Source organism: Lepisosteus oculatus, chromosome 19 (assembly GCF_040954835.1).
Source record: "Lepisosteus oculatus isolate fLepOcu1 chromosome 19, fLepOcu1.hap2, whole genome shotgun sequence".
Lineage (NCBI taxonomy): Eukaryota > Metazoa > Chordata > Actinopteri > Semionotiformes > Lepisosteidae > Lepisosteus > Lepisosteus oculatus.
The window spans coordinates 15,283,838-15,307,070 of record NC_090714.1 but is presented as its reverse complement, the minus strand read 5'-3'; the positions used below and the strand labels follow the sequence as shown (position 1 = coordinate 15,307,070).

The following is a 23,233-nucleotide window of genomic DNA, read 5'->3' as shown; positions in this document are numbered from 1 at the left end:
ATGCGCTACACAAGGGGTGGACAGACCTGGTCCTGGAGGACTGGTGTGTCTGCATGTTTTCCAGGTCTCTCTAAAGCAGCAGCATCTTAAGAGCTGGGAGCAGTTGGTAGAATGGTCCAGTAATGAGCCAGTATTGAGCTGATTTAGGTTGTTAAGAGATGAGGCTGGAATGAAAACCTGCAAATGCACTGGCCCAGTAGGAGCAAGAGTGCCCAGTCATGCATGGGTCTTCCTTGACTGGACTGACATCACTGCACTGGAAAGTCTTCACTTGACTGGACTGACATCACTGCACTGAGGGGAAAGTGGACTGAGTATCCAGTCAGACAGCTCTGAAGGGGCAGGAAGGTGATGGACAGTTGTCTGTGACGCTGCTGGAGAGCTCGGCATGTTCGTTGTCATGTCTCCCTTGTTGTGTCTCTCTACACAGGAGTCGCCTGAGGAACAGGGGCAATGGGGTGAAAAAGGAGTCACCTGTATATGTGATTTCTTCAAGCCAGGGGAGGCTGCATGCAAAGTGTTTGTTCAGCTGATAAGAAGTAACACAATTGCATTGAAATGCTATTGTTTTCTTATTGTTTGTTTCTTGGGGACTAGTATAACATCAGTTAAATGAGCTTCATTATGGCCAAGCGCATTTAAAATTGAGAATGAGGGGCACTGTTTTACACCAAGGGTTGTGGGGGTCTGGAACAAGGTGCCCAGCCATGTTGGTGAAGCTGGTTTTCATCAAAAAACCTGCAGGAAGTGAACCCCGGTTCAGTGAGCTCCAGGAAGAAAACACGCTCCATGGGTTCTTAGAAACCGAAGAGCATTTACTGCAACTTTGTTCAAAGGTAAGACAAATTACACTCCGGTCATGAAATGTTGGGTTTTTTTTTAATCCCTGCTCAGTCAGTGTGGGGTTTTGTGCCATTTAATAGGATGCATGGTTTAAAATTCATCCTCATCCACAGCCCGATTCGATTTTTATTAACCATGTCTCCTATTTACACCAGGAGTCGCTGTAGGACTGCTCCGTCTGAAGTCTCCATTTATTTCTTAAAGCAGCCTGTTGTTTTTTCAGCGGATTAGAGAATTGTCGCTCAGGGGTACTTTAACGTCTTGTATGCTTTCCAGTAAAAAATATATTCTTGTATTAACTTACAATTAGGGTACGGTATGAGAATTATATATGTACAAATGCTATGCACAACGCACATTCCAAGTTGATTTTATAATCGGCATTCTGTTCATGCTATTGATTTTTGGAGCGCTGCAAATGATGTGAATGGTGGTTGGTTGTATAGTCTGGTGGTATAGGCGTAGCTGGTAAGCAGGCGGATTTGGAAAAAATGTACGCGATCTGTCCTGACGGGTGAGTATTAATCGATACGACTGATTGATCAATTCAGGCATTAATTCGTTGGAATAACAAAACCTTAGCTGTGTGGGGTATGCAGAAGTGTAAACTGGACATTAAGTTAACATCGCCGTCAAAAACTTCTGCGTGCCGGGGTTTAGGTCGGTCAGCTCCTCTCGTAGCGACCGGGACGGCTCGGGGGAAATAGTTTCCATGACAACGAACTTTTGGCCCCCGCGGCGAGGACCGAGCAGTCCAACCTACAGCCCCTTAGCAAACGAGCAAGCGTGCACCCCATTTCTGCACCACCGGCACCCCACTCCCCCGCACCTACAGTCAGCTTGGGAAGCCAGCAGAGCGAACCCCAGTCCGGACTCACTGTGGCACACAGGATATTAGGGTGCTCTGTCACTCAGGCAGCCAGCGAATGAAGCCCCACTCCCAGTCAAGGAGAAAGCAGCTGAAAGGTCACAGCTAAGACTGGGTCAAAATGCCCAGTGTTAAATAAAACCATGTAATAAGGCCTGCATGTTTTCAACATTGCCTGTGTTCCAGCAACTTGAATGAATCATAAAGCGAACATGGCAGAACAAGGGGCAGGCGGGGGGAAGGATTTGTGTGTGAGCGCAGTGCTGGAGAAAGTGCTTCAGTTGCGAGGACTGGGCAAGGCTGGAGCAGGCAGGAGCCGGAGCCGGGGAGAGAGAGAGAGAGGCTTGTGGGTGGGGATGGGGATGGAGGAGAGAGGAGGGGGAGGGAGGGAGAGAGAGGGAAAGGAGGGGGGGGGTAGGGGAGGTGTGTGTGTGTTGGGGGGGCTTGTCACTCTTGGAATGGATTGTGTAAGGATGGAGAGGTGCTCCCGGGCTGAGGAGAGATAAATCACTCTCACGAGTCGCGACAGGCGCTTGCTGTTGTTGGTGCTTTTATTTTCCCTCTCTTTCTGAGGACAAGGTAGGGAGCAGAGGAGCAGCATGGTGTCCTGGACAGGCTCTGGGGTGACGGGGAGCGACTGAAGCGACGATGTCGTACATCCAGGTAGGTCTGGACCACCACACGCCGGCGCCTCAGAGTCACCTGGCTCCATCCGGCTGGCGCTGGGACCATTTCCCTCGTGCTCCCTCGCTCGCTCAGCCTTTAACCCAGCCACTCCTCACCTGCTGTGTCTGTTTCCGTAGTGCCCTCGCCCCCCAAAAGGCGCCGTTTTTTCGGCAGGGTTTAGGGGAAAAAAAAAAACCTCCTCCCTTCCCAGTCGGCTTCCCTTTCGCAGGTTTCATTCCAAATGCGGTTTGGTAGCAAAACAAGCCCACAGGAGGGGCGACACTGCTATAGCCCTGCCTGTTGTCGTTAGTGTGCCGGTGCTCCTGAGTGAAAAGCAGAGGGAGCTCCGTTGTGTTTGCTGAGGAATTGATCTGCCTGCTTGCTGTTGTTTGTTTTGCTGCTGGCACTTTGCGATGGGTGATTTTTTAATTGCCCTGTTATGATCGAGGTACGTTTCTGCATGCATGTCAGCGTCTCCATCCTGGTCATTATCTCCCCCATCTCGGCACAGCTGTAATCAATATCATACAGCAGAGGCAACACTGAGAAGGTCTGCGTTGCGGCGCCGTGGGTCGGGGAATTGCCAACAGGTTGCAGCATTGTTGGCTTGAGTTGTTTTCCAAGTGCAGGAAAACATCCGTTTCCCGCTGACAGAAGCACTGCAGGGCCTCTCCATTTTCCCGTTGTGTACAAGGTTGTTTGTGTGTGTGTATGTGTGTGCACCCCAGTCTGGGTGAATTGAAGGCAGCGTGCTTTTTAAATTTTCACCATCTCCTCTGTCTGCTTGCCTGGTTAGAAAGGGGGACAGGAGCTGTCTGCCCTGTTTGATGCTGTTTTGTGGCTCTTGTGTCGTGCCTGGCTCGGTGAGCTGCTGTGCTGCCTGACCAGGCGGCCCTGGCCGGTCCCTGACGGAGCCTGTTTCTGTCACTCTGACCCCTTGTTTTATCAGCCCTGATAGAGCAGTAGGGGATGTCAGCGTTCCAGCTGGTGTTACTGTGGTTACCGTGGTTACTGCTACAGCTAATTGTAAAGACAACATTGGGACGGGGCTGTGGAGGCTGTGTGCCGTGAGCCCAGACTTGTCGGGGGGGGGAATGGGGAGGGTGATGAGAGAGAGAGAGGAGACGTACACAGGGACACAGGAAAATAAAACACTGCCACATGTAGCTCTTCGTCTGCTGGGGATAGTGAAAATGTTACAGCCTAAATAAATACATTATAGTGCCAGCTAATATGAGAACTGTAGCCACTTAACTTTACATGCACTCCGCAGGTAGAACTGCTGCGGCATCTGTCCTAAATATAAAAGGTATTATTTTTTATACAGAAGCCCAAGAAAATCTAATTTTAGAGCGCCTTAAGACTTTCAGTTTGTATTTAAATGTTTGTTTCAAAAGGGGTTTCATGGTAAATTGAGTATCATGCTTTATATCATAACGATTTGGACTGAAGGGTTGATGGGACAATTGGCGCTGATCTAGAAGACTCGTTTTTCCAAGCAAGGCTTGAAAATCATGGGGGAAATTGAAAGAGAAACTCGCTGGCAAGGAAACAGATCCTGCTGCAGTATCGGCTCTCACTGGTATTCAGGCCCGAAAGGTGAGGTGTACGGCGTCACATGTGGGCACAGCCAGCAGGACCGGTCAGCATGAGGACAGCACGGGTACGACAACAGTGTCATGTGGAGGGGTGATGGGAGGCGCAGGGCGTGGGTGAGAGACGGACCCCCTGCACGTTTCTGCCCATGTTCCTCGCTGCCTGTGGCTCCAGACTGGTTTGAGCCTGTGGTTCTGATCCAGTCCAGCCCCGGCCCCTCCACCCCTGCTCCCTGCCTCTCACTAAACTGTCTTTCCTGTTGTGTCTCCTTGGCTCTGCTCCATCGCCACTGTGAAAAAGGACAGCTGGAGCCCATCAACGAGGTGAGTGGAGATCAGCAGACACAGGACAGATTCTTCATGGGACCAATTCAGTGAGAAGCTCTTGTAATACATGCCTAATGTGTATGTGCAGCCTCAGTGCATGAATACATACTGTAGATATTCACTGTAGGTGCTGCATGCATTAGTGTCAGCTGAGACCTGCTCTTGGCACCCAATTCCTACAGGCCGAACAAGCGCCAACCAGCTCGGGCCTCAGGGCTCTGATCCGGGCGTGTGTTTATTCCAACATTACTTAATAACTCCGGCAGTTGTCGTGTTAACAAAGGGGCAAGTGACCTCTCGGGGACGAGTGCTTTTATGAAGGTGCCTCAGTTTCTTTGCTTAAGTAGTGCAATCAACATTTAAGCCTTCACTTGTTTTTGGTGTCGTGCCTCCTTTTGTGTGTCCTGTGAAGTCTGGAGAGCTCTGGAGGTGGAATCCACTGTAAACCAATTAAGACACGTCCACGTAGGTTTTCAGTACCTTACAAGACGAAAGTATAAATATTGTTTTTCTGTTTGTATTGACAAGTGTTTATTCTGTGGGTACAATGTGTCACCAAATAATATTAAAGCTAAATGTTATGTATTCGTATTTTTTAATTGCTTGGTTTGCTGGAACAAATTCTCGTTCTGTGCTTAATTACCACTTTACCGTTCATTAACCGGACAAAAAGGAGTGGGGCGTTAGTTTTAGGGTTTTTAGGGTCGAAAGCTCTCATCTCAGCTCCAGCTAGCTGTTAGGTTGTTTTTCCATAGCCTGATGAAGATAGTTCGAGGTGAAGATGGAGGAAAAAAATGCCAGACGTCATCTCTGCCACAGAAGAATGGTGTCTGCAGAAAAAAGATTTGATTTCCTCACAGCAAACAGGACATGAAAATTAATTTCTTCTTCAACTCTAACTTGTGCAATCATCGATGGGTCATTAAATATTAAAATGCCAATTTAAAAGCTAATTTTAAAGGCTCTCATGAGAGAAATCTGAAATGCGTGCTTACGTGAAACTGCAATTGGTGGTTACTCGGCCTCCTTGAAATTGCAAATGGCCTGGCCTCGTTTGTTAATGTGGATCGTTTTGCACATGTGGCTAAGTAAGACAAAAGAATAAAAGCTGACAATTCTAGGAGAAAAACAACCTCTTTGTTCCTGGCTCCGACAGAGCCTTAAGAGACAGGAGGATGGTGTGAGTGTCTGTTTGGAGCAGCCTGTCTACAGAAAAGAGGATGATTCATTCTCTTCAGAAGATATCATCAGCGGACGAAAAGTGAAGGATGAGGCAGCCAAGCAGAAAGGCATCTGCATAAATATTCAAGAGTCTCTCAACATGCATGTTACTGTTCCAGATGTAGCTTTTTCTTGATGCTAGAGCCGTGAGACTGTTGTCATTATATTGCCATGGGCTCAGGACATAAAACACTGCAAGTGTTAATCAAAGCCTTAAGTATGCAAGCCCTATTGTACAATACAGTATGTCTCAATAATCGCCTGCCCTCACATCCTTCAGCAATGCTCCCGCTTTGTGAGAAACATCACCAGCTGTGTATCTGAACACCAGATATCACCCACAGGTGCATATCAGGGTGTTGCTTTTCAAAAGTTCAAAAGTAGCATCTAGGTTGTAAAATGTTTTTTAGAGCCTTCCTTAGGTAATGAAATATATTTGCTTGCGTTTTTTAAAGCTTTGAGTGGCAATATTAGCTTTTACCCACTTTAGATTTTTAGAATCGCTTTGCAATCACTGCTTTCTTTTGTATTCCCTTTTAATGAAACCACTGTGCATCTCATCTGGGCTCTGAAATTGTGTACGATATGGATTTTCTTTCATCACCCATTATTAAATAAATCAGATACTGCGCGGTTGTGGTAGATATTTTCAAAGATGCCCAATGAATAGTTCAGAAAAGTGCTCTGTTGGAACTAACATCTGTAATGCTTTCTTGCTACGGCATTCTTCACATCCTGTCACAGGGTGAAATAGATTTAGAATGAGTTTTTAGGGAATTCTGAATGTAGAATGCAAGAAAATGTGTTGTGGAAACAAGTTTAAGTCATGAAAAGTGTTCTCACAAGCAAATTACTTTGGAATTATTATAATTAATAATAATAATAATTCCTTGCAGATTTTCTGGACAGTCCACTCAAAGCGCTTTACAGGTAATGGGGACTCCCCTCCAGCACCACCAGTGTGCTGCCCCACCTGGATAATGCGACGGCAGCCATAGTGCGCCAGAACGCTCTCCACACACCAGCTCTCAGTGGGGAGGAGAGCAGAGTGATGAAGCCAATTCAGAGGCTGGGATTATAAGGAGGCTTTATGGAAGGACAGGAGGAGGTTCCGAGATTTCCTGTGTTAGCTGTTTCTCCTCTTCGTCTCGCGTGCCCAGGGCCTCCTGTCAAGACTGTCCAATTTCTTCCTGTGCCGCTGGACGTGCTGGGCCTGCTTGCAGTCATGCTGGGAGTGTAGCTGCTGCCAGCCCAGCGATGAGGAGGTGGAGATTCTGGGACCCTTCCCTGCACAGACCCCCTCGTGGCTGTGAGTATACTGTCCCCCAATACTGTATACAATAATCCCCCTGGAGCCCTGCTCCTCTTCCCCTCTCCTCCACTCCACCACAGAGCTGTGCACTGCGTGCGCCCAGGCCAGAGAAACCCAGCACTCCAACCATCCACTGATCAGCCCAGAGACCGATCTCCTTCATTCTCCTCGCCGGCCATGCTGTTTTCCTTTCCCTTAATATCAGCAGCCTCCATTGCCTCGTGCTTTGAGATCCATGCTAAAGGACACCAAGGCGTGTAAAGGCAGAGGCTTGCTAGTTTATAAATTAACACTGTTTGTAACAAGTAGGCCATTTCACAAGTAGTGCAGTTCTTTATTTTGTGTGTGTTACCATTTTTATAGCCTTGATAATGTGTGGAGCACTGCACTCATTGAAGATGCTAAAAGGAGGCGTGTACAGAAAGCCCACCATTGTGCGGCAGGGTGATCATTTTCAGGTTTTCAAAGCTGCAAGGGCTGTTGTTCAACTTGCACTAATGTCATGGAACAGCAATGCAGCTCATTTTTGTGTATTAACAATTCCAAATGGTGCAGGTTGAGCAGGCCTGCTCCCAGTAAAGGGATTGAACCTGAAATAGACTCCCAGGACCCAGTGTCGACCCATATCGTAGCTGGCTGCTTGAAATACCTGAAACGGACCCAGCTGATATGCAGTGGTAGTGAATGAATAGCTGTTAGAACAGAACCTGGGTTCTGCTCTAACCCAGGTTAGCCGTCCTCCTGCTGGTCATCAGCAGTGCCATCTGAGTGACAGGAGAAAAGGGGATCATGAGGCCCTACTTTCGGAAGAGACATGGTGATCAGAGTGTAAGGAAAAGCTGAGACTCCTAATGAGAGTCTTTTTAAATGGCAGTGCTGCTGCTGCTGCTGCCTTTAGCTCAAAATGACAAGGAAGTGTGTGTGTGTGGTGGGGGTGGTGGAGTGTCTGTGGCTCATTATCTGTCCTGTAGTAAATTCCTGCGAAATGAATATTAAATACTGTCACCTTGTGGCTTTACTGTGTTCCAATTATGACTTCAGCCTTCAGTAAGATATGACAGGCTGCCAGTGCACTCTGCTCTGTATGATTTAGAAATGTGGATTGCCAGTTCGGGGGGGGGGATTATTAAAACAGAACTCCAGCAGAAGCAGTAGGCATTCCAAGGCAGTCGAACAAGAGTTCCAGACCATGACAAGTCCTTTTAATACCATGTAGAGAACAGACACATCATTTCATCTGTAAATTACTTTTACGTTATCTCTAATACTTAGTCAGAATGACCTGTTGTTTTCCAAGAGATAGAAAACCTATACATACTGTACATTGAATCTTTCTTTCAGATTCTTGACCTTCATGTTAGTATACAGTGTCCTGTAGCTGTGATTTAGATAGTTATCAGTGCTCATGTTTTGATACTCTCTTCACATGGCCAGCCTGTGCAGTAAAATGATAGTAAAATGATAATGATTTCCTTCATTTGTGTAGTTCTTTTTATCGTGAAACATCCCAAAAGCAGGTCTGCCTGGCAAGACATACCGGTCCACCAACAAGACTATGCATGAAAACACTGTGGGCAAGTTTGATCTGAAGACATTTTATTTGTGTGTCTGTTTTTTATTACGATTTTCTTGAGGCGCAGTCATCCTCGTTCCCCATTCCAGAAGACGACGTTTGTCTCTGTCTCCAGAGAGTTCCCACACAGTCAGAGCTTTTCATCTAGGCGTAGAGCAGGAGAGTAGAGGTCAGTTTAATACTGAGGAAGGCCAAAGATACAGTACACCTGCTGCAATGAAGGAATTTAGAAGGAGTTCTGTGGTGTTGTACCATTTTCAGACAACTCAGATAGAACTAACTGGGTTGCTGTTTTAGGAACTTTGTAAGGACTTGGCCACTCTTGGCCACGCTGGCCTCCCAGAATCCTCCCTCCTGCTGTTCCTGTCGTATCTGTCAGGAGACTGAACCCATTTCTGAATCCATCATTCAAACATGGAGGGGATTCCACTCCATGTGCCGTTGCTGGAGACAGGGGTCTGGGTTTAAAAAACGTGTCTTTCTGTGTAAGAGCCTCACCCCTCCGCTGCACCACGCTTGCCCATCTTCCCAAGAATTCTGCCAGCCTGCATGCATAGAGGTCCTCAAAATTAATCCACTGACTTCCTTGCCCGTTAGTCACTCCCTTCTAAAAGCTAAAGTGTCCTGCTGCAAATGAGCTCGGTCCTATATGAGCCCTGCATCAATTTATTGAATTGCATCCTGCTCTCCAGTGATGTAAATCTTCCTTTTCATTGGGTCCCAGATGTGTTTTTGCAGTATTGGCAGGGTCGGGTTCGCCCGCACTCCAGCACCTTGGCACCGCTTCCCAGCTCTCACCGCTCCTCAAACCCAGGAGCAGGCGGAGCCGCCGCGCAGCTCCTCGAGCCTCCGAAAGCCATGTGTTTTTGATTGCCCAGTTGCCATGGCGACAATCTCCTCTCCCCGAGAGCTGTAGCCATGGACTCAAGAGGTCCTCGGCAGTCCCCAGGGGTGCAAAGCAAAGCAGGCCTCCTTCAAGAAATCCTGTCCAAAAATCCACTTTGACTGAAGCCGATGGGAAAAAATCCATGGGGCCGATGCATACGGAAAGTGACTGTCCATAGATTCTGAACTGGCTTCATCTAAAAGTGAAACAAATATTTCAAAGCTCCAGCAAAACCTACCCTAGATGTGTACAACTAATAAGACTTCTGGTGGGATAGTCAGTTAAGCATCCACAGATCCACAGCCCCTCTGTGAAAATGTTCTGACTGTCGTGAACTTGGAAAATCCCAGCCTAAAGCCGGTCTCTTAATGCTGCTCCTGCTCTGAATGTTTCCCCAGATGGAAATATAAAAATCCAATTTCGTTTAAAGCTTTCTCTTGCTGTAAATGCCGCTGCGTGTTTGATGTGATTAGAGCGTCGTGATTGGATAAGGCCTCTGATGTATTGACTCCGCCATCGACAGCAGCAGCGCGGAGGCCGTGCGGAGAGCCTGCTCGTCTCACACGCCGGGAGAGAGACGCGCGAGGCGCCCGATTCGGGCGGGGGAGGACCTGTATCTGACCCCTCTCTGGCTTCCTGTAGGGTCAGCGACTCCAGCGGAGACAAGGAGGGGGACTCCGACGTGACGGCCAGCGACCCCCCCGCCACGCCCCAGGACAGCTCGCCGGATGGGCGCCGCTCCAGCTCGGACACCTCGCGCTCCACCTACAGCCTGGCCCACCGGCTGTCCAGTGAGTGTCCCGCCCCCCACCCCCCCCCCCCTCCGCTGAGGGTGAGACCAGCAGGCTGGGCTACAACCAGCACAGGGTCCTGCTACTGTACATCCAGCTCTTTAAAACTTTGCACAGCTGACAATTCACTTACGGGGCAGGTTGTCTGGAAGACATGCACTGGAATAAATTGCTCCTTCCAGCTTTACTGCCCCCGATCTGTTTTTGGTCCCTGAAATGTCCATTTATTTTAAATGTCCAAACCCCTATGCACTTCCAGCACAACGCTGATGCCCACGTCCCTGGAGAGTGATGGTCTGTCTGTGTTGCACGCAGGTCTGGAGGTCCGCAGACCCAGCTCCCCACTGGTGGACATCAAGCCCATTGAGTTCTGGGCCATCGGCTCCAAAAAGGAGGCAGTCCAGCCCTCCGTGCTGAGGAAGCCCTATGTGGCGGCCGAAGATTACTTCCGCAAGTTTGAGCCGCGGCTGTACTCGGTGGACTCCAGCAGCGACGACATGGACTCGCTGACCGACGACGAGATCCTGTCCCGCTACCAGCTGGGCATGCTGCACTTCAGCACGCAGTACGACCTGCTGCACAACCACCTGAGCGTGCGGGTGATCGAGGCCCGCGACCTGCCCCCGCCCCTGGCCTGCGACGGCGCGCGGCAGGACATGGCCCACTCCAACCCCTACGTCAAGATGAGCCTGCTGCCCGACCAGAAGAACTCGCGGCAGACGGGCGTCAAGCGCAAGACGCAGAACCCCGTCTTCGAAGAGCGCTTCACCTTCGACCTGCCCTTCCTCGAGGCCCAGCGCCGCACCCTGCTGCTCTCCGTCGTCGACTTCGACAAGTTCTCCCGGCACTGCGTCATCGGCAAGGTGGCCGTGCCCCTCAGCGAGGTCGACCTGGTCAAGGGCGGGCACTGGTGGAAGGCTCTGGTGCCAAGCGCGCAGGTATGGACGTGGATTCTGGCCTGGCCTTAGGTGCAGACCCTGTCGTTGCATACGGCCAGTCCTGTGGGTCTGCAGACCAGCGTTAGGCTTAAGGGGACTTTCCGGCTGAGTAGAAGGGAGATCGAGCAGCTCAGGGTCGGGTGGTTTGCTGGGAGGTGGAAGCTGGCTCTGTAGGGATCTGTGTGCTCTGTGGCTGTTGCTCCACAAGGTTGGACTGCTACCAGGGACAAGTATTGCCAGGGCGTTGAGCCTTCGTTGCAGATGACATCACTCAGAGTGGAAAAAGCACATGCAGTGAGTAATTTTGTTAAGTGAAAGTAGCACAGTGGAAAGTGGAAAGAGTAGGACGCTACGCACAGAGGAACCTCTGAGCTGGTTTCGCCCAGGGCTTGGGAGGAAATTATTCATGCAGAGGGCTACACATCCCTGTTGTAATTTGTGGACTATAAAAATGACTAAAAGGAGTCATGTCTTCATGTGTCGTGAAAACATTAACACCCTGCTGTGGTCATCCGAAGAGATCATTCCGATGTTGTTAGCGATGTTTTCCCTTATGAGGACATCATTATTTTGTATAATAAAGCACAAAAGTGCAGGTAATAAATAATGTGTTCACATGTGAAGTTTTCAGTAGACCAATTCCATAAACAACTGCAGTGACACAGGAAACCCGTAATTAACGTCACTCTTTTTTGAGTTTTTTTTTTGTACATATCCCCAAATTTACAGGTATGACAAAAGCAGTTCTCTGAAACTGAGACAACATGTTTTTGAAAATGCTTGTCCTGTTTTCGGATCTTTTGAGTTTTGTTTCGTGTCTCTTGCAGAAAGAATCTGGGCCCTTGGTAGAATCCATGGAGACAAGGGGCCAGTTGTGTGCTCTGAGCGAGCAGCCTTTCTCGGCTGAACCGATTTCTCCTTGTCATTATTATTTGGAAATGGCTCCATGGTGAGAAGAATAACTGGCTTTCTCCACTGTTCTCCAGAATGAGGTAGAGCTGGGTGAGCTTCTGCTGTCTCTGAACCACCTGCCCAGTGCAGGAAGACTCAATGTGGAAATCATCCGGGCCAAACAGCTGCTGCAAACAGACATGAGCCAGGGCTCAGGTAACTATGATTCATGAGCCAGGGCTCATGATTCAACTCTCAGCACACCAAGCACAGCACTGCACTGAGACTCTCAGCACACTGAGCACAGCACTACACTGAGCACAGCACTACACTGAGACTCACAGCACTACACTGAGACTCTCAGCACACTGAGCACAGCACTGCACTAAGATTCTCAGCACACTGAGCACAGCACTACACTGAGACTCTTAACACACTGAGCACAGTACTGTACTGAGACATTCAGCTCACTGAGCACAGCACAACACTGAGACTCTCAGCACACTGAGCACAGCACTGCACTGAGACTCTCAGCACACTGAGCACAGCACTACACTGAGACTCTCAACATGCTGAGCACACTGAACTAAAACTCTTCTGTATTCCTCTTTGATTCCTACACGCTCCTCCACAGACCCCTTTGTAAAGGTCCAGCTTGTGATGGGACTGAAGCTGGTGAAGACCAAGAAGACGGCTTGCATGAGGGGCACAATCGACCCCTTCTTCAACGAATCCTTCAGCTTCCGCGTCACTCAGGAGGAGCTGCAGGACGTCAGCCTGGTCCTCACAGGTAACGGCTACCTGTCTAACTGAAGGATCTGTGAGCCACCCTGACCTGGGCCTGCAGGTTGTTATTCCTCCTAGGACCTCAGGTGCATTAAGCTAGACACTCATTCAGCTGAGCCAACCCAGGCCACGTTTCCAGTCTGCAGCAGGCAGGGATCTGCAGAGCCCCTTAGAGCCTGATGGACTTTGACACCGAAGAACCATTGAGATTGACACGGGGGTCTAACCTTGGGTCAATCACTCCATTCCACTACAAGTTAGTGCTTGAGCTAATATTTAGTTACTGGAGCGACCTTCAGCCAAGAGGAAAAATTAATTAATCATGAAGCAATTATGGGTCAATAATTGTACACATACAGTACATTCTGAATACGTCAAAGCTCCATCGCACGATAACATGAAGACCTGTGGCCAGCTGAGTGTGCAGAAGCAGGCTATGAGTGAGTCTGCCATTGGTGTAAGAGTGCTATATTAGAATACCCTGACTTCAATAGGTCATCCACAGTGGATGACCTTCCATTTATTTGGCCAACGTGCCACGTGAGAGCTCAGAAACCACGCATGGAAAACAGACCGGTGCCGTTCAAATTGGAATTAAGAAGTGCCGTTCAGAGTGAGCAAAAAGTAGCCTCCTTGGGACATCCGATTCAAGTTAGCACAGTCCCTGAGCAGTTCTACAATCTCCCCTGCTTTTTGTTGAGTGATTTTGCATTTCTAGGAGAAGCTGGCCATTGTGTGACAGCCTGGAAGAGCTCACTGCAGCTCGGTCACGGTTTTGGATGGGGCAGGCGGCACACCTCTTACTGGCTTCCTGTGCCATTACAGTAATTGCTTGCATTACCTGGCCAGCCGCAGGAGGGCTCATTAGCTTGATTTAAATGCCAAAAGCATTTGCTTGATTAATAATGCCGCCGCTCACCACCGGACTGGACTACAGCTCAAGCTGTGTTTGCATGTGGGGACTTAATTCAACATTTCGTTTATGGACATTGAACCCATTCAGCTGCTGACGGGACTGACAGCCAGCCTAGCTCAGCGCAGCACTGGTTTGAGTGGTCAGGAAATACGACTGCGCTCGTTAAAACGATCAGCAGCCACCTGTTTCCGAGCCGACGGCGATGTGTGCGACACCACAGGCCGGTGCAATAATAACGATATTGACCCAGGTGTTCACAGAAGGCTGAATTGACATGCGCGTCAAGTGAAAGACCGCTGCGTGACAAGATCTCACAAACAGAAAGCTGCCGTAGACCTCAGAAGGCAATTGTCATGAAAACGCATACTGTTTTTCTTTCAGGGGACTTAGATACATTACAAATCTCAAGATTTTTGAGCTTTTAAATGCCGGACCTGCTTAGATATGACTGCAGTCGGCAGGGTGCCCCTGTGCTGTACCATGATGTGTAAATGCCATGGTAAAAGAAATGTCAAAGACTGGACAAAGTGATACCAGAGGGGAATAATTCCCTTAGTGGAAATACAATGATGTTACTTCTTTTATTTTCCCTTTCCTCTTCTCTCTGATATTGTCATAGTTCAGCGCATGATCAGGTAAAGGTCAGCTTTTGTGTGTTTCCCTCCTTTCACTCCTCTGGTTTCTACCTTACTGTGTTTGTGCTTAAACGATTCTTTCTTACCTTCTCTGGCTGTATCGTCAGTGGCCATCATTCATAATAATTACGGCGGCCAAGAGCGCTCCAGAAATGAGGAGGGCAAGCCACACAGACTCCGTGCACTGAGCATTTCCAGTCGGCTTCACGTCACTGTGCAGCGCCTGCTTCTGTTTCACCACAGTGCCATTGTAAGCAGAGGCCTGAGAGTGGGACTAAACAGATGGCACAAAGCTTTCCCTTTGAGTAGCTGGGCATGTGGATAAACACCAGGTTTTTTCATATCAGATCTTCATGGGCTTCAGGACGCATCCTGGATTTTGCTATTGAAATTTATTTATTTTTCGTTGAAAGCTACGCTTGATTGAGGGGTGCTTTGTGCACTCCGTTTGTACATTTATTTTTTAAGAAATAAACGCCAGACCACATTGCTTCCGGTGAAGAAAAATGCCACTAATATAGTGCAGTTCCACCAATACATTGCTGTGCTTATCGTGTCCTATGCCAATATGCAAACCTGCAGTTTAACATTTCAAAGGCCCCAGCAATCTCAAGGGCTCAGCTGTCCAGAGGATCATGGATCAGGACCCCTGTTTCAGTGCACTGTGGATGAACTCAGCTCTGCACATCTTAAACACTTTGGCTGACTTCTTTTTGACTGATGCTGCCTCTGTTGTGTACTCGAAAGGGATAAATGACAGCCCTAACTCCTGTTTCTCGAGCAGTGCAGTAGTACTTCTGGTCGTTTATTAAATTTGGACTTGTCAATTAGTTTCAGTTATATATGGCAGTTATATGTACATGATTCAACTTCAAAAAGGAGATGCACCCTCACCCTGCCTGAGGTGCTCATTATGTGAGATGCTGTGACTTACCAGCTAGAGCACTTGACTGCTAAGGATGGACCAAGTACAGGTGTGACCCGGATGCCTGTGATCATTAGTGCTCAACCTGTGCTCTGGGAGTGTCTGATTTTTAACCACACAATTTCACTGATTACTGCGGTCATTGATCCTCCTTATTGTCTTCCCTGGTGCTTTTTTAAAAAGGCTTGTGAACCCTACGATAGAGGCAGGACCGCTACAGGCTGTAGGCACACACCTATCTGTAACTCATCAAGAAAAAGACCTTGACGTGCAAGATACAAGAAACAGCCATGAGTTGGGAGTGCCTGTGGGGGTATAAAGACAGGGGCAGTTGCATGTCACATAATGATCGCCCCCCCCGCCAGCCTCAGTCTCTCAATGCCGGTGGGTTCAAGCAGTCTCTTCTCTGGGAGGAGACAACACGCAGCTTGTCTTCTGGATGGCTTCTCCACACCTTGACAGGGATCTTTAACATCTGGGAGCTAAAGTGCAGCTGACACTCCATGCACTGTGTGCACTGCCTTCTGCCACACAGCAGAGCACGGCGATCCAAGTCTGTTTGGCAGCTCTTTCCTGCTTCATGCCTCTCTCTGTATCTGCTCCTCTCTTTCTCCCTCCCCTGGGTTTTTCTCCCTCACCCTCTCTTTCAAATCCATTCTGCCAGTCTCTCTGCTCCTCTGCCCCTCGCAGAGGCTTCTCACCTGCAAGGTTATAAAATCACTTTATTGGCCATATACAATTTCTTGCATTAGGAATTTGTCTTTTCGCATACCCCAGCTTGCTCTCCATGACACACACAGACAAGGAGAGAAGCTTGGGGTCAGAGTGCAGGGTCAGCCATTTATACGGCGCCCCTGGAGCAGCTGGGGTTAAGCAGCCTTGCTCAGGGGCCCAACAGAGTAGGATTCCTCTGCCGGCCGCAGGATTTGAACCGGCAACCTTCCAGCCACAGGCGCAGATTCTTAGCCACAGTCTTAATATTAGTTTGTAATGTACCGTTCGAGAATGAAGTCATCTGTCAGGGGATTAAAAGGACCTTATCAGAAAGCAGCTTTTTTGGTACAGAAATGTTCAGGAATGTCATTTAAGAATGGGGGGACGGTGCAGTGGGAGTAGAATTGATCTGTTTGGGAGCTCTCTTCATGCCTCAACACCCTTACCGCTGTGACAGGGCACCTGTCTAACACATGTCTGATCGAGGTTTATGAAGTACGGCAACAACCAATATTGGTTGTGTTTATGATTTATTTTTTCACTCTTATTTGGATGCCCCGTAATTAATGCATTAAGCCCATCTGCCTTGTCAAGCACATGATAAAACCACCTTCACCTCACTCCCCTGTGAATTACATTCCTTAACATGACCTGTCTAGGGGGTTGCTTCTATTTTTACATCTATATCTGACTCATGCCACATTAATAATCGATAAGCCAGCCTTAAGAGGAGCATGGAAGTTTGCTACGTCAGGGAAGGGCAGGTGGCAACTGTTCCTCTATTTCCTTCCAGCAGATCAGAAAAGAGCCCTTCCACCCCAACTGCACAAGCAAGAAAGATACTGCTCTTTTGAGCTGTTGCAGAACAATCCTTCAAAACCAATCATTTCTACCCTATGTTACTGGGCTCCTACTGAAGATGCCAGATGTGCTGGTAAAGGTATAGACTTTGTACAAAAACACCCCCAAAAGAATTTTGTTCCTCTAGATTGTGCCACTACTAAAGGAAGTGTATGCTGCATGCGGTAGTGTATCTCCAATAAATGTTCTGTACATGCCGTGAAAAAAAAATCAAAAAAGGATCTATAGAGTGAACTGTAATAAATCATTCGGAGCACTCTTATTAGCAGTGGAGTTCTAATCTTGACACAGTAAAATGATTGATGGCTGAACTCGTTAATCACATCTTTGGCTGACTGTTTATTAAACATGTAGTGCTGCTCTCACACAAGTGTGTAGTTTCATAGTACAGCAAATGTCTACAGAAGAGTTTAAACTGAACTTGCACCCTAGGCTTGTGTTACAATTGTATTCCATGTAAGAGAAGGGACTCCTTACATGAGTCTCTTTGTTTAAATGTCTTTCTCTGCTTTTTGCGCACATGGGCTCAGAGGACTCATTTTACAGCAAGCTTAGTTCAGGTGCTTCTCATCCTCTGTGTTGGGTCATGTATCCCAGAGTTCAATGCTCCTAGGAATTCCACTGTCAGTAAGGGAATAGGATGTTTGGCTAGCATGCACAAAGCTATTGATCTTATTTATCCATTCTTAACCATTCTGATATTAGTAAAAACACATCTCCTACTCTGTCTTTTCTCCATTAAAAAAATAAATTGAGAGAGAGACAAGTACAGAGACGTAGAGAGGAAGACATCCCTGAAATCACCACATGACAAAGAGATAAGGGTAGAGTATTTCTTATAGCTGATGATGTCACCAGGATAGTTTCCTTTACAATATTATAAGCTGTTAATCAAAGCTAAACTGTTGCCACACCAATATCACTGTGGGGTTATGGTTAGATATACTGTGAATGTTTAATTTCAGACGTCATCACTTTTAATTAAGACATTTTCATGAGTTGGGGCTGTGTTTCTAACTTTTTTCCAGCCCTGAAAAACATTATTAACTTTTTGTTCAGTAATTAAGGTAGGTAGCAGACCTGTTTAACACTGATACCCCCAATTCACATATTTACCTTCCTCTGCAATTCGAATGTTCTGTTTCTGCTTATTTTGTGTGTGATATTTAGAATGACCTGGACCTGCAGGTTTTATTGCAGGCGTAAAACATTGTTATTAGTAGCAGCAGTAGCAGTAGCAGTGGCGGTAGTGGTATTGCAACTTTTCAGGGTTTTAAAAGGTTTGGTTATTGGTGAATCTGACAGGCAGAGTTTCGGTCAGCGCAGTGTTGCATTAGAAGAAGACTGAAAGGGGTTTTGAACGCACAAGTCCCACGCGCCATCCTGCCTGGCACTTGTCAGATGAATGGGTCGCCCGCCTGTGCCGTGCGCTGATCGCCCGCTCTCCTTCCTCTCCAGTGTACGGGCACAACATGAAGAGCAGCAACGACTTCGTGGGGCGCATCGTGATCGGCCGCTTCTCCACGGGGCCCCCCGAGAGCAGCCACTGGCGCCGGCTCCTGAGCTCCCAGCGCACGCCCGTGGAGCAGTGGCACAGCCTGCGGTCCCGGGCCGAGTGCGACCGCGTCTCGCCCGCCTCCCTCGAGGTCACGTGACTGCTGCTGGCCCCCCCCCGGGAGGCATGAGGGGCGGGGGGTGGGGGGTGGGGGGCTGCCGGGGTGGCCTTCTGGAAAAGAGAGATGGAGCGTGGCCTGGGAGCAGGGGGAGTGGGGGGGGGCCTTGTCTCCCAAGGGTTGGTCTCAATCCCCATGGTCTGCAGCGGCGTCTCGTCTCAGCGGCCAGCCACTGGATTATTACGACTCATGTGGGAGGAGGCTGGAGGAGATCATCAGCTCAGTTAGCCACTCGCTGGGCTTGAAAGGCCTCCACTCGTGTGTCTCCTTACTTACTTCCTCACTCAAGCCGGGTTCCTTCCCTTCTCTTTGAGACATCTTAACAGCGCTGTGCAGATTCTTCTGACTGAGGTCCACAATTTTCTGAAACCTGCAGCGCCTGCTGTCCCAGCTCTTGTAAAATCTCATGCACCCAGACCCTGGACAGCTCTGAGTTCTGCAGCGGCAGGAGGCCTGGCCTTTTAGCGTAGTGGAATTCCCTCCTGTCTGGGGAGCAGCGCTCTGGGGCTCCAAAGCCGCAGATGCAAGAGAGCAGAGAGCAGCTGTGTTGGAGTCCCAGGAGGGGCAGTGCTCCTGCTCACTCATCATGCACAGTGTTGTTGGGAGACCAGGAGCTGAGAGAGCTGAGTCTCTTAGCTGCTGTCCATATTTGTCCCAAGGTAAAGTGAGCAATACACCCTCTGTTTTGTTCCACTGCAGTTCTGGAGGTTCTTTGTAGCTCTAGAAGTGACATAGGCAGAGGGGATTTTTTTTCCTGATGACATCATTTTTTGCTTGCCCCTCATCAGTCAGTTTTACTGCCCTGCTGCGGTGCATCCTTTGGAAAGCATCTAGTCTGCTGGTCTTGCTTTCACACAACAAGCTGACCCTTTTCTGTCCAGCATGAGGCCACTCAATCCCAATGGCATTCTGCCATTTCTGTGCAACTCATGGTTGGCTAAAGAGTCCAGTTTTCAGCCAGCAATCTCTGGACTGTAGGTTTCACCTAAGCAAGTGCCATTATTAGCGAATCTCCAGGTTCTGTTTTTTTGAACCATCAAAATCTGAATTTCCCCCCACACACACACCTGGCTAGTAGCACTTGGGTGCGGGTCTTGAACAGGGGAGCCCCACTGAATGTCAGGAAACAAAGTGCCACGAACTGCACACCAGGCCATACTCAGCAGTGCTTTCCAGTCTCGTCTAAAAGAGAAATCCCCCCTAACTCTGAGCGGTCTCTTCCTCGGGTGTTCGGATTCGTCAGTCTGGAGAGTCAGCCACAGCTGTATTGCGCCGCTGCACTGCATGAGAAGTGCATCTCCTTCTGATGAAGCTAGCAGTCAGTGATACGAGCCCCCTCCCCCACCCTCCCGCCCCCCCCAAAAAAAGAGAGAAGGTAAGGAGGTAAGGAGGTGCACCTGCGGGCACCGTTGAATCCAGCCTGTCCCAGGGAATCCAGTGGAAGCCAGGCTGCGCTGGGGAGTCTCTCTGTGGCAGTCCTGAATGTGGGTGCGTCTGTGTGTCTGTCTGTCTAGATCACCGTGCCAGTGATCTCTGTGAGTTTGTCCTTGTGGCTGCAGTATCGTCCATCTGTGTGTGGTCTCTTTAGTAGCCCTGGGAACCACATGCCAGGCAGACCCCAGAGTTCCGTGAAGAAATTAGTTTGTGCCTCAAAACTCTTCTAGTTTTATGTAGCATTTATATATACAGTGCAGCCAATGCACTCGTGCACTATGCGTACTGTATGTGTGTGTGTAATTTATTTTGTGCTGATATTTCTTCCCAGATTCCTTTCCCACAGGACTTGATATATCTGGACTTGTTGCGCAGTTTTTCCCTAATCAGAATCACCGCCATTAGCACCAGTATCACACTACAGAGGTCACAACTGCTATCCGTGCTGGAGGTCACTGATGGTTTCTGATGCGGCGCGTTTCCCTTCGACTTGCGTGGTTGGAGGAGCGGCCTGAAACCCTGAACTGGACCTCTCAGTTTCGGCTGATCCTGTCTAGATTTTATCCTCCCGTCTAGTCCCCCTTCACAATGGCAGAAGACAGGATCTGCCCAGCAGCGGAGGCTTTGTGCTGAAGCCTGATACTACTAGGACCCCTTCAGACCTCCTGAGAGGCTGAGGTGATTATCGTAACAAGAGCATCGTGCGAATCATGTTACTGTGCCTGTTATTTATTTGCATTTTTTTTTTATTTCATCATGGTATATACAGAATATATATAAAAAAATACAACAGTGATTTTATTCTAAATACAAGGAGTATATATTGAACAAATCGATGTGAATAATGTTTGATATGTAAAAAAATAAAATATATACATAAGACAAACAGTTCTGAGGACTTTGAGATACCTTTGCTGATGAGCTGTATATTCTATAGAGTATATATACAGTATGCTAGATGTGCTATAATGACTGACTGACCTTTTGGGACTGTGGGTCACTCCTTCTGGAGTTCCAATGTAATGTGAACAGTTTGTGCTTTGGGGATATCTTCAGGACTTGAGGACTGGTTACCTTGCTCTCCCTTAACTGAGCACGTCAGGGGCTGTTCCTGTTAGTTTGCATGTCACTTTCTGGGCAGATGAGGGTGTTTGTCTGGAGTCAAGTCTCAAGGTGGCTCTCCATCACTGAGCATGAACTGAACTACAGCCCCCACAATGCCTTTCTGCTTCAGACGCTTGTGTCTGTGCCATAAACAAGAAAGAGGAGCTTCAGGAATGGAGTGGGATCCAGGAATCATCAGAGGCAGTGAAAGAAGGTCAGGAGTATCCCTTTAAAACATCCCTTCTCGTCTGTGTCCTGCAGACAGTGGGGAATGTCCTGCATTTGTTAGGAAACAGAGATGTAAATTGTATTGTATTGGAATTGTGTCTTCTGTCAAACTGGCTTTGCATTGTGTGTACTCTGAATCACTCTGTTCATCCCGAAGAAATGAATGTCATTACTGTAGGCAATAAATGCTTGTCATTCCTGAACTACCCATTCTTTAAAACCCAAGACACTGTAGACTGAAACTCCTTCCTTGCTTGTGCTATTTCTAGTTTAAATTTTCCCATAACTTTTCCTTTTTTCAAAGAGTGCGAATTCTTTCTTTCAGGAAACTGCTGTTCACGTTATTTAAAAAGACTTTCCACTTAATGTTTATGGGGACATGGTCCTATCCAGTGTCTTGGTTATATGCACATGAACTGCACGACTGGCAGTCGTGATCTTAATTAGCACTGGGATTTTTATTCTCCTATGAAGACTTAAAATTAGGGTTGTGGACAGGGCACTTTTCAGCGGCTGGTGACGTCGTTGTGATTGGTATCTGGAGAAAAGGAGATTTCTTGGCTTCGTGTTGGGAAGTTCTCTTGTCTTATTCTCCTGCGCCACATGGCATCAATGGTGAAAATTAAGCCTGTGCTCTTGTGACCTCATCAATGTCATCCACTGTAAGCAGTGTGAGTGGACTGCATATGGATCCCATAGCAGGGAGCCCGTGGAGGGCGTCTGTGTCATAAGACACTAGTTCTCCCTTACTCTGGAGTTGTGGGTGCGAATACTTGAGTCCGAACTGTGTCCTTCTGCACTTGTCACTGTTGTCCACAACTTCAGCAGGCTGTGTGCGTCTGCTGCCATTGTTGCCACGGTTACGCAGTTCTGCCTGGGAGGGAGAGGCTGCTACTGTGCTTCTGAGCCCCTCGGACAAGTCGCGCGGTTCACTGGAAATGCAAAACGCAAAGAGCTTGCAGAAATCGGGGTCCCTGCCTATGGAGGGCTGCAGGAAATACCAATCTTCTGCAAGAGCATTCAAACATTTGCAACATCAACACATTGTAGAACACATTGAATGCATATAAGGCGGTATGTGTGTCTTGTGTTAGGACTTTAGAAACGTGCTTTGATTAGGGATTTGTCCATTTTCAGGTGCTGATTCTCTGTCTTGATAAAATATGTAAGGCAAGCACACCATGGAGAAGCTAGTAACCAGCGCTTAAACTCCAGTCTTTTTGTGCCACTAAGCTGTGGAAGAAATGACAACATCCAGACCTTCTCAGTTCTATGCCAATTGTATGACGGGGAAATTGAGACAAAGGCAAAAATCCAGACGTTTCTGTTATAAGCTTGTACTCTGAAAGCAGCAGTCTTCTTCCAGGTGTGGTGCTTAGGGGTGCTTGTGCTGACCTGTGGATCTCTCCTACTTGTTCATTCTGAACAATTCCCAGGTGAGACATGACTCATTGTGTTGTGTTGTGTTATAATTGCACTCAGAATGATTGTCACAGCCATTACAGGTCTGGCAAGTGGACTAGATCATTTGTCTTGTCTGTTCCTAGGTCAGAGGCTTCTGTGCATCTTCACAGCATATTGTGTGTTATCTAAAGTGTGTATTTATTGACAATAAAAAATACATATATACTGGTGCCACGTACGCATAAATGGAGTTAGACGAGTACTGCAAGTGTGTTTGTGTGTCTGTATCCTTGTCAACAGAAGATAAACACGGAAGTTTTTTTAAAAAAAACTTGATTTCCAAGCTGTGTGTTTTTAATAGATGTTTTATTAGATAACACGAATGTAAGCTGTAATCAATCTCTCACTTATTACCCCAGGCTCGGCGGTGTGGGGCTGCAGGACTTTTCAAGGGGCTGTGTTCTTTAATTCTCTTTCTCACATTCCTGTACTTTCCCATGTCAGTCTGTCCCTGTAGCAGGAGTGGAGGGAAGGAGTTCTAAGGTGTTGCGATTCTGGGTCAGGTACCGCCAGTCTTAACACAATGTGGGGAAATTTCGTACTGCCTGTGCCTTTGGAATCCAATCTAGAGCCACTTGCCTT

The 23,233-nt window shown here is 48.0% G+C and overlaps 1 protein-coding gene across 2 annotated transcripts; it reads left to right on the top strand.

Moving 5' to 3' along the window:
• Positions 1 to 1,085: 1,085 nt before the first annotated feature.
• On the top strand, positions 1,086 to 21,390 carry syt17 (synaptotagmin XVII). Of its 2 annotated transcripts, XM_006637176.3 has the most exons (9): positions 1,086 to 1,357; positions 2,291 to 2,374; positions 4,279 to 4,296; positions 6,681 to 6,829; positions 9,934 to 10,082; positions 10,398 to 11,020; positions 12,007 to 12,127; positions 12,546 to 12,701; positions 18,207 to 21,390. In XM_006637176.3, the coding sequence occupies exons 2-9, from the start codon at positions 2,360 to 2,362 to the stop codon at positions 18,401 to 18,403; spliced, it is 1,428 nt and encodes a 475-aa protein (XP_006637239.1). In that variant the 5' UTR covers positions 1,086 to 1,357; positions 2,291 to 2,359; the 3' UTR covers positions 18,404 to 21,390. The 2 variants fall into 2 exon arrangements, with proteins under 2 accessions (XP_006637239.1, XP_015216071.1); XM_015360585.2 differs by lacking the exon at positions 1,086 to 1,357 and having other exon boundaries at positions 2,144 to 2,374.
• The last annotated feature ends 1,843 nt before the right edge of the window (positions 21,391 to 23,233 follow it).